The 17,921-nt window shown below is 32.1% G+C and overlaps 1 protein-coding gene across 1 annotated transcript; it reads left to right on the forward strand.

Annotated features, from left to right (window-relative positions):
• The first annotated feature begins 3,379 nt into the window (after positions 1-3,379).
• LOC109340567 (probable inorganic phosphate transporter 1-7) lies at positions 3,380-6,884 on the forward strand. The gene is made up of 2 exons (XM_019578288.1): positions 3,380-3,399; positions 4,979-6,884. Exon 2 carries the CDS (start codon positions 5,035-5,037, stop codon positions 6,598-6,600), a length of 1,566 nt encoding a protein of 521 aa, XP_019433833.1. The 5' UTR covers positions 3,380-3,399; positions 4,979-5,034; the 3' UTR covers positions 6,601-6,884.
• Positions 6,885-17,921: the final 11,037 nt, after the last annotated feature.

The following is a 17,921-nucleotide window of genomic DNA, read 5'->3' on the forward strand; positions in this document are numbered from 1 at the left end:
CCTTCTTTTAGTATTTTGTAACTATGTTGAACCTTGCTAATTATGTTAAATGGAATTTGTTTTTGTGTGAATCTTGAACATGTCTTAATTGTGTATTATAATTGAATGATTGAAATATGCTTTAAAATGAAAATACCCAACAACTGCTAACAAGTGGTGCTATCAAGTGGTATACATATATGTTTAATCATTCCATGCCTAAATTGTTTACATAATGGATATGTCATGCAAAATCTGTCTATATTCACTTTTAGAGTCAGATCAGTGCATTTGTTTAAGCTTCTCAAACTGGTTATTAATTATGCTAATAATTACAGTTTTTCAAAATAAATTGTTATATTTCTTCTTACTTTTGACTATGTTAATTAGTTGTTCTTTTTGATAATGTCAAAAGGGGGAGAAAGGTTGCTTGTTGTGTTTGATGTATTTGCAGGTTGTAAAATAGCTTTTGTAGTAATCATTTCTTACCTAAGGGAAGAGCAAGCGCTTCAACTTTGAATTCACAACCGCTATGCAAATGTACAACATCGTCAAACTATTTCGTCACATTTGATGTGGTGTTTGTCATCATCAAAAGGGGGAGATTGAAAGTACAAAGTGTCAAGGATTGTACTAGCAATGTTTTGCTTATGTTATGATGAAAATGAGTTAGTAAAAGCTTGAAGATGTCTCAACAATCAACATGCCTAGAACTCAATGGTCGTATCTAGACTAGGTTATATCAATAGAGTTATATTTCTAAGTAGTTTGGGATGTGTGCCTTAGTTAGTGAGTCTAGGTTAGGTAAACCTAGATGCAAGTCTCACAAACCATTAATATTAACATATCATATTCATGTGGCATATAATCTAGTTTATTATATGTTCATGCATTAATCATACATGTTATATGTGCATATTAGGCATAACATAATTTCTAAAATATGTATAGGTGTCAAGCATAACATATAAGTAGTTTACCATTTAATCATGCATGCTGGTTAATCGACTAACATGGAGTCTTAATCGATTGACGTGTCTGTTTTCTGTTTTAACTACGTAACTGAAAATAACAGTTTGTGGAGTCAAAATCATTTTGTATAAATTGTGTTAACTTTCACAAACGTAAATCATTGCATATCATTGTTAGAAACTATTAGAGATCATATTAAGAGAGGTGCATGTGTGATAAAGAGAGATTAACATGCTTGGTTGATATTGTTCATGATGTATTGCATGTGGTTTTAATCTGCTAACTCTAATTTATTCTTTCTTACATGTTCATGCATTCTGTTAAGAGATTTTAGAGAAAGATTCTGCATTATCTGTTTTGTGTATTAACTCACATACATTCATGATAGCTTGTGTTACTTGAGTGTGGGACCCAATCAATGAGTTTCCATTATTGTAAAATCTGAGTATTAAGTACTCATTCATAACTCAAAGCGTTGTAATGCAAGGATTAGGAAAATCCTAGCCGCGGTTAGGTAAGGTGTTCTTCACGAAGACTTGGAGATCTTGAGATAAAGGGCGATACCTTCATTGGGGCCGAATCGCGGTAAGAAAGGTTTTCTTGGGAGGCGGTTTTGGGAAAGGTCAAACAAAGGATGACGAAGTTCTTTGGGTTCCAAGAAAGGAGCATTCGAGTCTTGTAATTGAATTGGTGTATGTAACGATACATTGTGTTCTTTAGTGAAGAAGAAAATCTCTCAAGATTGGAAGGGGAGGTCTGGTTGTAGTTTGCAAGTGGACCCGCAAACAAACTAGGATAAAAATCATAATTGTGCAACTTGTTCTCTTTCAATCTCTTTTATAATTCAAGTTGTTTTAATTCATGTATTAAGTTGATATTTTGCATACTGCTACTTTGACATATCCTTGTTAATTGTACATAAGAATATTTGTTGTATCTCTGCTTGTTTGTTGGTAAATAACTGTGCAATTAGCCAATCTGATAATTCTGTTTCTGATACGTGTTAATCGATTAAGCCCACTAGTTAATCGATTATCTGGGTTGTTTTCCAGAACTAGGTTTTGGTGTGAGAAGCAGTAATTGATAACCACTACATTTATTCAACCTCCCTCTAAATGTGTCTAGACCACTGATACCTAACACTCCTCTTTGGTTATGAAGAGAGGAGAAAAAATGTGAGACCCACCATAATAACAAAATTTGGTGCTTATAGTAAAAAAACTCACAATAAATAAATATTAAACTTTAAAATAATAATATACAAATTTGTATAATAAAATTTAAAACAGATGCACACAAGCTAAATAATATTAAGTGCAATTTTATTTAGCTTTAAATGTGGGTGCATATTTTTAGCATTCATTTGGTAGAATAAAATTAGAGCGGAAAGAAAAAAGCAAGAGATCAAAGAGAAAGAAATATTTTTTTCTCTTTCATTGTGAAGAAAGAAAAATGTGTGAGACTCACTATAATGTCAAATTTTGGTGTTTTTTCAACAAACTCAATAAATAAATAATAATATAAAAAATTGTATTATAAAGTTTAAGACAAATGCACCCACAGTCCAAACTAAACAATATTACTTAGTATTCATTCTATAGCATGGAAATAGAATGAAAAGAAAAGAGCCAAAGAGAAAGATAAAAAATATATTTCTTTCTCTTTATTTTATTTACTTATTCTTTTATATTAAATCAGTGTTATTAAACTCGGATCAGTCAATGGCTTAATGGTTGGACCGATTGACTCAGTTTATATTAAAAATTTATAATATTAGTTAACATTATTTAATAACTATATATTTCAAATTTAAAAATATAATCATACCTAATTAACTAATCAACAAAAAATATTTTATTATTATAAAATGTTACAAACAAGTTAAAAATATCATTCAACAATATATGTAATATGTTTTGTTTGAAAGAAAAGTACACATAAGTTTAAAATTTAATTAAACAACAATTTTTTTTACTATAAGACAAATAAGTTAAAAGTTTGATTCATCTTAAAACGACCTTATTTTAATTATATATTTTTAAAATATTTTTTATTTATTCGGATGGCTCAAACAATCCTACAATTTGAGTCATCAATTTTAGGTTTAAATTAACTTAATTGAATCGAGTCAATAAGTTTTTATTGTAAATTCGATTAAACGAGAGATTCAGATAGGTAATGTGTCCAATTCACCATTAGACTATCTATTGTAAAATGAAAAAGGAAAACCTAAGGCAAATAAATAACAATCCGACAAGTTAGGAAACAGAATCATAAGAATACTAGACAGAGGATAGAGAGGTACAAACGAACGCGCAAAAGGGGAAGGGTATATGCTTGTGGAATATTTGGTTAATTTTATATTATTTTTTCCCTATAAATTATTTCCCATTTCATTCACATCTTTTTCATACAGCAAATATTCATCAACCTATTCTTTCTCTCTCCAAAATCTTCTCCCCTACTTGAAGGTCAGTTTCATGTCTCACTAATCTAGCACCGTCCCTTTAAATTTTTCTCTCTCTGTATATTTTATTTGTTTCTTTTGTATATCTTTTTTGGATTTATTATTCACTTTTTTGTCTCATCACATACATACATTATATGTAACTATGATTTCATCATCCTTGTCCATGTCACGTCCACTTCAGTTGTGTTTCTTTTTCCCTTTTTGTTACAAATAAGAAAGAAGGTTATAACAATTTCTATGATCCACATATATATATATATATATATATATATATATATATATATATATATATATATATATATATATATATATATATATATATATATACACTGTGTATAAAGTTAAAACTTGAAATAACTTCTCTCATGGTGTAATTTTCATTTCTTATATTGTCCTTAATATTATTTAATTTTTACAAAATAATTATATAATCATAAGTGACTACCACTAATACATTAATTAATCTCATATCTCACCTTAAATTAGAAATTATCATAATTACACAAAAAATATAATATAAAGTACACCGAACACAACAAATACATTTTAATTCAAAAAAATAAAATATATAAAAATTGAATATGTAGTATAACACAATATTCATCGGAAGACACGAAGAGCCTTTACACACTAGACTAGTATAGATAATGTTGATGTCTTTCGTTAATTTCATGTGGTTGTCTGAAACCACAATTGTTATTGGATCGCTTTTTGTGAGCCATAATTTTGACCAAAACGACTATTTGTTGTTTATTTCTCTTAATAATAAAAGGCTTTGTTTTCTTTCTTGCCTTTTATTTTTATTTTTGTAGTCTAGTCTACAAAATAATAAAGGCAGAGAGGAATGGATCATGATACTGCTACAGAAAGTTTGTTTAAAGTTATACATATTCAGGGAATAATAGATTGGGAGTAATAGAAAGTTGTGTTGGTTAAAAGTTTAAGAAAAAAAATTAATGGGAATAAATTTCGAGTATAAATTTCTGATAAAAAATCTTCTATACTTAATATTTTTTATCATTTCCTTTATGATCTGATAACTTATTATTTTTTTAATGAAATGATTTCTTTTTTTAATGAGTTATGTGGTAGCAAAGAGAGTGATTTTTGTTCCATATTATATCTTTGTGTGAGTTTTATGAAAAAGTTTGGGAATGTTTCAATCCCAAGGTTAAGAACAAACAAAATACAATCATTTTCCATGACAGTATGTCGCTATCTTTATTTCATTAAAGAGAAAAGGGAACAATGAATCTTTGTCTTTTATTGATATATATATATGCAAGTATTATCATGGATAGCCAAATATAATAATTGTGGGGTTATTTCAACAACCCAAACTTATCAAATTCTCTTACAATAAATTAAATTATTTTTATATCTCTTATTTTTATCTTTCATCTCTACAAATCAAAGGGCAACTTAAAATTATCACAATTTGATTATCAAAATCACATTATTGATATAATTACTAATTCTTTTTCCTTTGCTTTGAAGTTTAATGGTTCTCTATGAATGAAAATTGAAAACGTAGATTACATATATTTACATCACCATTATTTGCAGAGAAGGAAGCATTTGAGAAAGGGCGTTACTAAAGGAAACTTGGTGGGATGGGTAAGGAGCAACTTGAGGTGCTTAATGCACTAGATGTAGCAAAGACACAATGGTACCATTTCACAGCCATCATCATTGCTGGAATGGGATTCTTCACTGATGCTTATGATCTATTTTGTATATCTCTTGTCACAAAGCTACTTGGTCGCATATATTACCACGAAGATGGTGCAGAAAAGCCTGGCTCATTGCCTCCTAGTGTAGCAGCTGCTGTTAATGGTGTAGCTTTTGTTGGAACACTTTCTGGGCAACTCTTCTTTGGTTGGCTAGGTGACAAGATGGGGCGTAAAAAGGTGTATGGAATGACACTTATGCTCATGGTTTTATGCTCAGTTGCTTCTGGTCTTTCTTTCGGACACGACCCAAAAACTGTGATGACAACTCTTTGCTTTTTTAGATTCTGGCTTGGTTTTGGCATTGGTGGAGATTATCCTCTTTCTGCTACCATCATGTCCGAGTATGCTAATAAGAAGACTCGTGGTGCATTTATAGCTGCTGTGTTTGCCATGCAAGGGTTTGGAATTTTGACAGGTGGTATATTTGCAATCATAATATCATTAACATTCAAGAACAGGTTTGATGCTCCATCATATGAGGTTGATCCATTGGGTTCAACGGTTCCACAAGCAGACTATGTTTGGAGGATAATTCTAATGTTTGGTGCACTTCCAGCTGCAACGACTTTCTACTCACGAGCGAAAATGCCAGAAACTGCACGTTATACTGCCCTAGTTGCTAAGAATACTGAGCAGGCTGCAAAAGATATGGCTAGGGTTATGCAAATGGAGATTGGAGCAGACCCAGTGAAAGAAGAAGAGAAACAAAAGCAATATGGCTTGTTCTCCAAGGAATTCTTCAGTCGCCATGGACTTCATTTACTTGGAACATGCAGCACATGGTTCTTGCTTGATATTGCATTTTACAGCCAGAATCTCTTCCAAAAGGATATATTCACCGCAATTGGTTGGATTCCTTCTGCAAAATCAATGAATGCACTTGAAGAGGTTTACAAAATTGCAAGGGCTCAAACCCTTATAGCTCTTTGCAGTACAGTACCAGGATACTGGTTTACAGTGGCATTAATTGACAGGATAGGAAGATTTTCTATCCAATTGATGGGTTTCTTCTTTATGACTGTGTTTATGTTTGGTCTTGCCATTCCTTATGACCACTGGACTCATAAGGATAATCGTATAGGATTTGTGGTGATGTATTCTTTCACCTTCTTCTTTGCAAACTTTGGCCCTAATGCTACCACATTTGTTGTGCCAGCAGAAATTTTCCCAGCTAGATTCCGTTCTACTTGTCATGGAATATCTTCAGCATCTGGGAAGCTTGGAGCAATGGTGGGTGCATTTGGATTCTTGTATTTGGCACAGAGCCAAGACAAAAGCAAAGTAGAAGCAGGATACACTACAGGTATTGGTGTGAAGAATTCACTAATTGTGTTGGGTGTGGTTAACATTTTAGGGTTCCTTTTCACATTCTTGGTGCCTGAGTCAAATGGAAAATCTTTGGAGGAAATATCAGGTGAGAATGAAGAGGAAGAAACCTTGGCATAGTCAAAGTTTTCATATGGTTACAACAACACAACACAAAACTTCCATGTGTTTAGATTATCCAAAGTGTTACTATTAGAATAAAGCTGAGCCATCAATTTGGCCAGGGAATTGAATCACCAAACTTTTCATGTCTTGATTGCTTTCTATTTGATCTTCTCTTATGGTTTTGTGATATTGGAGAATTTATAGACTTGGATGTATAATTCCTCCAGTACTCCCTTTTCTTTTTTGATTTTTTTGTTGTAACCCACTTTAGTGAGAAAAGTATTTTATTTTTTGTCATTGTTGTTGTTCCTAGACTTAATGTTATTTTTTTTTCGTGATGTATAATAAAAGTTCATATCAGCAATTAATGATAAGATTGTGTTGACTTGTGAAAGGTCATTAGTTTATATTCTAAAAATATATTGTGATTTTTTTTATGATACAACTAATTGTAGCAAATGAGAAATTTATTTGTCAGATTTGTGTTTTAATGTGATTTAGCGGATATAAAAGAATACTAATTAATATTTAATACGAATAGGCAGCTAAATCTGACCCTAATTCTACTGGGCACTTCTAGAAATTCAAAGGTGAAAAGTTTGTTTGAACTTCTTAGAAAACAAAACTTCATTAATATATCTTTACTTATTGAATGCAAGAGATGAAAGGGAAGAAGAGATTTGAAAAGAATGAAAGAAAAGACTAATATTTTATTATATTGGAATTGAAATTAAAAACCGAAGGAAATGAACAAATATATATAGGTTGGTTCATAACAACCTATCTAACTAACTATAACAAATTAATGTGAAGAAAGATTACACCAAATATACAAAGCAATAAAATCTCTATTGTATAAACTCGAGTTGCTTGGCAATGAAATAACAATTGACTAGCAATTCCTTTTAGACTTTGCACTGCTGATGGTTGATCATACTTGGTCTAGGGAGTGAATATGTTATACTTGTCAATATGCTTGAATTCGTGATTGAGTTTATCTCCTTCATGATGCTCCAAAGGTATGTCAATGCACTGAGAAACAGGGACCAAGTTAAGCTCATGCTGATGCATCAGGCCTGTTGTCTTGGTTGAGAGATATGTGTCATGTTGTATTGAGTTGGCTAAGATGGCCAAGCTTCCAATCAAGGCTACTACCCCATGCTGCAATGGCTTGTCCAAGGAGCCTGATCTTGGGTCTGCAATAACTGGAACATCGTGCACCAACTACAAGAAATTAGCTTATGAGAATGAATTAAGTTTAACATCCCCCCACAAGCTGGAGTGTGTATATCACACAACCCCAGCTTGAAAAGATTATTGGAAAAAATCCCTGGAGGTTGAGCTTTTATGAGACCTTGTCTCTAATGTAATGGCAATCAATCTCTATATGCTTAGTCCTTTCATGAAACACAGGATTAGCAGCTATGTGAAGGGCAGACTGATTATCACAATATAAAATAATAGGACCAACATGACTTAGTTGTAAATCATTAAGAAGATATAGGAGCCATTGGCCTTCACAACTAGTAAGAGCTAAAGCTCTGTACTCTGCTTCTGCAGAGGACCTAGACACAGTCTTTTGTCTTTTACTTTTCCAACTAATCAAGGATTATCCAAGGAAAAAACAAAAACCAGTTACTGATCTTCTTGTGTCAATACAAGAAGCCCAGTCAGAATCACTGAAGCCCCTTAAAGAGATGGTGGTTTCAGTAGGGTAAAAAAGGCCTTTTCCTGGAGCACCTTTGATATATTTCAAGATTCTCATAGAAGCCTTAAAATGATCAATAGTAGGAGCTGCTAAAAATTGACTCAAATGTCCAACAGAGAATGATATTTTAGATCTTGTATGAGTAAGATAAACCAACTTACTAATGAGACTTCTATAGGAGGTTACCTCAGGGTATAGTGTACCAGAAGCACTATGAAGCTTAGCATTATTGTCCATAGGAGTAGTAGAAGATTTTCCAGCAAGCAAACCTGATTCTTGAAGTATGTCAATGACATACTTCCTTTGGCAGAGGCTTATCTCATCCTTACTTCTTGCTACTTCAATTCCTAAGAAATACTTAATTGTGCCAAGATCTTTGATGCTAAATTTTTTGTCAAGAATATTCTTTATAGAATCTATTTCATCAAGGTCATGTCCTGTAACAACAAGATCATCTACATATACAAGAATCACAGTATAGCTATTGGCATTTATTTTGGTAAATAAAGAGTAGTCTTCTCTAGACTGAGTATACCCATGTTGAACCAAAACATCAGTGAGTTTGGCATTTCATTGCCTACTTGCCTGTTTTAGACCATATAATGACTTTTCTAGTTTACAAACAAGAGAGGAATTGGGTATGTTAAGGCCAGGGGGAGGTTTCATGTAAACTTTTTCAATTAAATTACCATGTAGGAAAGTTGTATTAACATCTAGACATTATGTACCCTTTTATACCATGCTTAAAGCTAAGAAATACACACTTTCTGGCTCTAGGATCAAGCTTTTTTCTGTTGTTAGTCAAAGTAGATGCAAAACACAAACAACCAAAGACTTTAAGATTTAAAAGATTTGGCTCAAGTTTGTAAAGGATCTCATAAGGAGATTTATTATTAAGGAAACGAGATGGTTGTCTATTAATCAAATATACAGCATGAGCAGCACCATAATTCCAGAAACATTTTGGTTATGATGATTGATACATAAGAGTTCTAGTCACTCCTAGTATGTGTTGATGTTTCCTCTCAACAATTCCATTTTGTTGAGGGGTCTCCACACAACTTTTTTGATGAATAATCCCTTTGGAATTATAGAAATTCTCTAATATGAATTCAGGTCCATTATCAGACCTTATGGCTTTTATCCTACTATCAAATTGGTTTTCAGTCATGTTAACAAAATATTGAACAAGTATAGATGTCTCGGATTTAGCTTTCATAAAGAACAACCAAGTATGCCTAGATTTATCATCCATTACAGTAAGGAAATATCTATGTCCTAGGATGGATGAGATAGAAATAGGACCTCATATGTCCATGTGAATGAGATCAAAAGTGTGAATAGATTTATTATTACTGTCATGGAAAGATAACTTTCTTTGCTTAGCATAATGACAGATATCACATGGTTTAGTACTGACTTTATTATCTATGAAAGAAAACATTTTATTCAAGATGGCAAGCTTAGCATTGGAGGGATGACCAAGCCTTTTATGCCACAAGTCATAGCTACCAGAATTGTTAGTTTCAGTTTTCTCAACATTGTTAACTAATCCATTGAAATTGTAATGTAAATTCTTAGCACTAATGATGTATAACCCCCTTTTTGCCTCAGCTGCACCAATCATCCTCAATGTGGACTCTTCCTGCATCACACATTTGGAGTTGGTGAAAGTTAACTTGCAGTTAAGTGTAGAGGTTAATCTGGAAATAGAAATTAAATTAAAATTGAAGTTAGGAATGTAAAGAACATTGCTTAGACACAAATCATTGGAAAAGAAAACAATTCCTGCAATATTGCTCACAACATTATTTCCATTAGGCAATCTAATTTGAATTGGATCTATTTTCTAGTTTTGTGATATGACTAGAAATATTTGCAAATTTATAAATTTAGTTTTTAATTAATTTTTCATATTTATTATAGTTTTCTCTTATTTTTTTAATATTATATATTACATATTTTACTATTATTTTATAATAAATTACACATATTTGACTACAATCATAAATTTATCATATAAATATTATATTATTCATGTAATAATTATTTTTACATATTAATTATTATAAAGTATATAAATATATAATTAAAATTAAAAACTTGTTTAGTATCCATTATCGATAGAGTACTTATAAATATTGTAGGTTTGGAAATGAAAAACATCTAATTGTGTTTGCGGGCTCTGTCATCCCTACTTACAATAATGTATCATTAACATGTCCTTGTCCCTGGTAAGAATACTAGTCACCAACAACCACATATGAAGTAAGAATTCCAAGATAGCCAAATCATAAAGTCATACAAAAATTAAAAATAAATAAATGAAGCATCGGTTTTTCGTACTAAATAACATGATAAAATTGAAATATTTGGTAGTGTTATTTTTTGGGTTATTATTTGGTAGTGTTATTGATGCAAAACTTGTACAGGGATTCCTTTTTTAAGAGGGAATTACAATATGTGGTTGACTAGAATCAAGGAAGGAAAATCCTAAGTCAATGAGAGAATAAATGGTAATAATAAACTACCTAAAATAGAATAAACATAATAGTAAACAAATATTTATATATGATTGAATTCTTCATTTAGTAACAGACTATCAGTTAAGAGTTTTAATTGGTCCATTTGACACCATGTCAAGACTCCTCCCTCAAGCCGGCTTGAAGATATCCATTGTAGACAGCTTGCTAGTTATATTTTCCAAGTATTTCTAATGTATGATAGGTTATTTTGAAAGATGATAGTTGGTTAGAAAGTTAGGAATTAGCAAATTATGTTTATGTTAGTTACTTGTTTTACAAGCTTTTTTTCCATTCTTTTCTCTTGTATAAATAAGCCATATTAATTCACTTCTTATTCAATTAAATTCAATTCATTCAATGAGAATATTATCAATCTTTGTTTCTCATTCTTCTTTCTTTAAGCTTTCTTTTATACACTTCTTGATTCATCAAGAAACTTTCTTTTCATGGCTCTTATCACATTTTAACATGGTATCAGAGCATAATTATCTTTTGATAGCTTCCGCTTATGGTTCCATGAAGGATTCATGGAAAACTTCAACAATCAAGAACATGGTGGTGCACTTTTTCATCTCAATGGCATTCATTAGTGTTATCTTGCTTCTAATAAGTGGCAATGATGCATGTGGCAAGACTATCTTGATTTCTTTGATTGCTCCAGCGTTGTTCTTCAACATCCAATGTTTCTTTTCAACATATGGTCCTAAATTCTTCATTATCACCTTCTTCATCGACCTTCAAATTCAGATCAAAGGAGTTTGTTTTTGGTCAAGAATTCTTTTCAAGTGCATAAGCTAGCTTCTTGATATCCTCAAGCTCTTCAAGAATGGAGTACCATCACCAATTTATCCTATACAAGATTACATCATTTTCTTATTCTTCATCATTTACCTCTTTTTCTTATTCATCATAGAAGCATCTCATTAGGATCAAGATTCTGATCCATTCTTTCTCTTTCATCATCAATGATTGGTTCGCTTCTGTCTATGATAGTTAAGCTCAAATATAACTTCTGTCATGGATGGTTAAGCATTTGATGGGTAGCTTCTGTCCATAGTGGTTAAGCAAAGATGTAGCTTCTACTATGGATGATTAAGCGTTTGATGATATAGCTTTTGCCATGGGTGGTTAAGCGATGTTATTACTTCAAATCAAGCTTCAAATCAATTCCAAGCTAGAGGGTAAAAAATTTCACTCACCAACTTGAGGGAGGATATTAAAGATATATGATAGGTTAATTTGGAAGATGATAATTGGTTAGAAAGTTATGAATTAGCAAGTTAGGTTTATGTTAGTTACTTGTTTTACAAGCTTTCTTTTCATTCTTTTCTCTTGTATAAATAAGTCATATTGATTCACTTCTTATTCAATCAATTCAATTCAATTCATTCAATGAGAATATTATCAATCTTTGTTTCTCATTCTTCTTTCTTTAAGCTTCTTTAAGCTTTCTTTTATACACTTCTTGATTCATCAAAAAACTTTCTTTTCATGACTCTTATCACATTTTAACAATTTCTGAAGTGAGAAAAACTTGAATGAAAACACATATAACACATCATAATTGGATATGAATGTATTTATATTTTTTGGTGTTATTATATATGATTAAATCTTAATTGGACTTAAATGTTTGATGTGTTGGAAATATTTTATTGGTTGTCTCCACATACATACATTTTCACAGAAGTCTTTCTCTTCTAGAATAATCTTTTGGGAACAAAGATAACATGTGCCATAAGAATCATGTCCAATGTCTCAAGTCAATCACATTCTACCAAGTAATAAAAAATAAATTATTTTCTGTTTTATGATTTCTTTCTTAATTATTTTGTACTTTTTGATTGGATTAAGATACAATAAAACATAAAATGTAGGACACATAATCTCCATTCATCTTTAGGTTAGGATGTCGGCTGATTGTTGCGTTGAAACATATGTAATATAGATTTGTCCATTTTTATCTTCTTTTTTATCAAGTGTTTATCAACTTCCACACATTTGGTCTTATAATGTAGGAATGGGTCCTATGCTAGAAATTGTAGACTTGTCAAAGTATAGCTTAATTGGAGAAGAATTGTAACCTTTAGTTCTTGTAGAAGTTTTACTCATAATGCCTGACAAATTCCTTGAGCAAAATTTAGATTTACATTATTATGGGTTGAACAATGAACACATATTCTAAAAAGTTAATATTTTTATGTTTCAAGTCAATCATATTCCAATAAGTAATATATATTTTATTTTCTGTTTTTATGATTTTTTTTTAATATAAACACTTTTTGATTAGATTAATACACAATTGGACATAAAATCTTGGAAGAGATGATCTCTTCCTTCTTACAACATTATGTTTTTTTCTCCAACTGGCCAAGTTTCCTCTAGCAAAGGTTCCGCACGTTGCACTCCTAGCCCAGTCCACATAAGTGTAGACTTTTACCTAACATTATCCACTATATTTAAGTAGAAGCCCATCTCAAATTGAAATAGGATCATTTGTCTCAAAAAGTTCTAATCAAATTAATCACATTCATTCATATGATATAAAAAATATATTCTATGTTTTTAATTTTTTTCTTTTCAATTAGGTATCACTTTTTAATTAGCTTAATACACAAAGGAGACATAAAAAGTGGGACAATTAATCTCCATTCATCTCAAATGACCCTTCAAGTATATCTTAAGATCCTAAAAGCTAGTGCATGCACAAACTAGCTTACCATGCTTAAAACAAATTTTATGTCTAGGCGCGTGTGAGATAGATATATTGGCCATTCCACTAGTCGTTGATTACTTCTTGTGTCCACTATATTTTCTCTTTAGGCTTATTGTAACTTAAAGTTGGGTTCTATAGGTGTTTCTGCACCTTTGCATCAAAGCAATTATGTTTCTTATAAAACATCCAGAATATATTTTCACTGATTCATAAAAATACCTTCCCTCGATCTTACAAATTCATTTAAGAAAGTATTTAAATGGACTAAGTTCCTTGATTTCAAAAATCTTTAGCAAGTTTGTCTCTGAAGTTCTTTAGTTCCAAGTTATCATCACATGTGAGAATAATATCATCAAGAATACAATCAAGAGAGCAAACTTGTTATTTGTTGAATGTTTATAGAACAAAGTGTGATTTGCTTGGCTTTGGATATATCGAAGAATTTTTACCACTGTTCCAAACCTCTCATACTGATTTTTTTAGTCTATACACCTAATTTCTTCAAAGTTCTTCCTCAAATATGGGGGAGAGACTCATAAACACTACTTCTTCTTTAATGTTCTATTCATGAAAGCATTCTTTACATCCAAATGATGTAAAGGCCACTTGAAATTTGAATCATAGGATAGAAGAATACAAACAAGGTTAAGCTTAACGGCTGGAGCAAAATCTCATGATAATCTATTTTAAAAGTCTCAATGAATTTATTTGCTACCAATCTATCATTGTATATCTCTATACTTCCATTAGCCTTGTACTTAATGGTAAATACCTACTTACATCCCACTTATTATTTTTCATGTGTGAGGTCAATAATTTCCTAAGTCCCATTCATTTTCAGCGTATTCAACTCTTCTAAGACTACTAAATTCAAATTTGGATTATCTAGTATTTCCTCAATGTTTATAGGCACAAATAGATATGTTATAGTGAATACTCAATTTTGTTTGGCCAACAAATGTTCAAGACAAATTTCTTCTTCTTTTTGTTTAAACATCTCTTACAAAAATAAACTGAGGGTTTTAGTTGAGCACTTAATGGACTCATTAGTAGGAATGGTTCAATTTAAAAAAAAGTTCTCATATAATAAAAAAAATAGAAATGTGTAATGGATAGCTATTGGCTTAATAATGGCCAAAAAATCATTTACATTGGTTTTGCATCCTAAATATTTTTCAAATAAGTTTAATGATTTAATTATCACTTATTATCCTAATAATTGAGTGATTCTATTTTATAAAAAAACATGTCTCAAAATCCTGTTAATTTTTAATTTCTAATTAGTTTGAAAATGTAAATGATGCATAAAGTGTCCTTTTGTAATTATATAAAAGTCAAAAGATTGTTTCTTCGTAAAACAATAGTTTTGAAATTTTTAGAATCACTAGCTTTCTTATCCAAAAAAGAGGATTCCAGCAAATTTTAATTGTTTAGGGTCAAATAATTATATTTTACTTACTAAAATTTATTACTATATTTTTTGGCTCATCAAGATTATTGAGCTATTTTTAGAGCAAGAAGAGTATTTCATAAGGCATCACAAGACCTAAAAATAACACCCCATTGAGATTTTTAAATTAAAGGGAAAAGGAAAATTTGAATTTAAATTTAAAAAGTATTTATGTGATAAAAACAAAAGGAAATCTAAACTCGATTAGGGATTAAATATATCCCCTTAAATCTTCTCCAAGTTGTTAATGGTAAAAATTTGTTTAGTAATATAAAGACTGAAAAAACCCTAGAAATACTTCGGTAGTTGTGCTATCTCATTCCCAAAAAGAGCCAAACACTTAATGATCCTCAACACACATAAATTATTCCAAAACACCCAACAAATCCAAAAAAACACACAAAAATATCCAACAACCAGAGAAAAAAGTAATAAAATAGAGAGAATCATCATTCTTTTATATCAGCTTTTTGAGCAGCTTTGGAGGTTGGATATTGTTGTAAAAAATTTAAGGAATGGTTAAACATAGTGATTCAAATTACGGACCACATCACACAATGTAACTGCAATGACATAATAACAACAACCGCAACCATAATTTAAAATAATGGTCGGCCAAACTCCCACAACTGACACTCGTGATAGGCTTCGGTTGTTCTTTAAAGCATTCATCACAGTGGCACAATCTCTTCCATTCCTCCATATTGTTGGGGAAAATGAAGAAGAATGAATATGCAAAAGGTGAGAGTGAATGAATGATAGAGGAGAGGAATGAATCACAATGTATATTACTTGCCTTGAGTGTTAGAGAGTACATACTATTTATAGAAACCAGTTAGTAACAGAAAAAACTAACTTTCTGTTTATAGTAAGAATTACAAAAATGCTTAACACTCCCCCTTAATTCATATCTATTACAAGCACACAACATTCAGTAACTTCCTAAGCTCTCTAAACCTCTCTGTTTTCAAGGACTTAGTCATTATGTCTGCAATTTGCAATTCAGTTTTGCAATGCTTCAAGCCAATCTTCCCCTTTTCCACTTGATCCCTTAGAAAGTGATACTTCCTCTCAATGTGTTTGCTTCTTCCGTGTGCCACTGGATTTTTAGCAAGATTTATGGCAGATTTGTTGTCTACCCTCAGCTCTATTGCTCCTTCGAAACCAATGCTCCATTCATCAAGCAATGAAATTAGCCACAATGCTTGGCACGCTGCATGACATGCTGATATATATTCTGCTTCACATGTTGATAGAGCCACGACTTCTTGCTTTTTGGAGCACCATGAGATTGGTGAGTTACCAAGTAGGAAAACATATCCCATAGTGCTTTTCCTTTCCAGCAAATCTCCACACCAATCCGAATCAGAGTATGCCAATATCTGTGAATTACCCTTCTGAGATTGGTTGGAGAGCAATACTCCAAAGCTGCTTGTGCCTTTTAGATACCTTAGTATCCGTTTAGCTGCAGTTAAGTGAGATTTCCTAGGGTTGCTCATGAACCTGCTTATCAAACCAACATTGTAAGTAATTTCTGGCCTGGTGTTGCATATGAATCTAAGGCAGCCAACCATTTGCCTGAATAGAGTGCCATCTACTTCTGGTTCATGTTCCATCTTATCCAGTTTCAGATTTACTTTTGCAGGTGAGTCTACAGAGTTGCAATTTACCATGTGAAACTTGCTTAGTACATCTTGAATGTACTTGTTTTGGTGCATTAATACTCCATCATCCACTTGTTGAAATTGTATGCCAAGAAAGTATGACAATTTCCCCATATCAGTCATCTCGAATTCAGATTTCAGGCTAAGCTTGACATCTTCAATTCCTGCTAGATTGTTGCCAGTGATGAGCAAGTCATCTACATACAAACAGATGAGTAGGATATCATGGTTGTTTATGGTTTTAACATATACACCATGTTCTACATCACATTTCTTGAAGCCTGTTTTGTGAAAGAATGTATCAATTCTTTTATTCCAAGCCCTTGGTGCTTGTCTCAAACCATATAGAGCCTTTCTCAGTTTGTACACCTTGTCTTCACTTCCTTCTATGATAAACCCTGGAGGTTGTTGAACATAGACTCTTTCCTGTAGTGGACCATTGAGAAATGCGGATTTGACATCCAATTGCCACATTTCCCACTAGTTTTTGCTTGCTAGTGCTACAATTAGTCTATCTGTTTCTAATCTTGCAACTGGTGCGAAGACTTCTGAAAACTCAACCCCTTCTTTTTGCATAAAGCCCTTTGCTACCAACCTAGCTTTATATTTTGCAGTAGTGCCATCAGGGTTCACTTTTGTCTTGAAAACCCATCTTACAACAACAGGTTTCTTATCGGTTGGTGGCTGCAACAAAGTCCCAAGTCTGATTTTTGTTGATTGATTTGAGTTCTTCTAGCATAGCTTCTTTCCATACTTTGCTATTCACTGCCTCATCAACTGAGATTGGGTCTGCATCAGCAAATAGAGCAGTGAATTGAGCTAATTCTCCTTCATCATTGATGGTGTCATCAGGTGAGATCAAGCAGTCTCTCAATCTGGCAGGTAGGTGTCTAGCTCTTGTGGGTCTTCCTGTGTGTGATTCAATATCTGATGTATCAGTGTGAGCCTCATTTTCAATCTCAGGTTGTGACTTACTAAGATCATGTTCACTCCAGTCAAGGGAAATTGTTTGTATAACAGATTCTTTCCCTTGATTCCCCTCCTTCCAAGAGCTTGACTCAATGAAATACACATCCCTGCTGTACATCACCTGATTTGTCTTTGGATTAAACAGTTTATAGGAGCCACTTGGATGATAGCCAACAANNNNAGCCAACAAAAACCATGGCTTCACTCCTGTCATCTAGCTTTTTTCTTCTCTGTTCAGGTATGTGTTTGTAGCAGAGTGACCCAAAGATCTTGAAATGTTTGATTGAAGGCTTCCTTCCAGTCC

The sequence above is a fragment of the Lupinus angustifolius genome, unplaced genomic scaffold, assembly GCF_001865875.1.
Source record: "Lupinus angustifolius cultivar Tanjil unplaced genomic scaffold, LupAngTanjil_v1.0 Scaffold_200_17, whole genome shotgun sequence".
Taxonomy (NCBI): Eukaryota; Viridiplantae; Streptophyta; class Magnoliopsida; order Fabales; family Fabaceae; genus Lupinus; species Lupinus angustifolius.

Bases quoted from the DNA above. Each gene is read 5' to 3' on its own strand.
- LOC109340567 (XM_019578288.1), top strand. From the start codon at position 5,035: ATGGGTAAGGAGCAACTTGAGGTGCTTAATGCACTAGATGTAGCAAAG.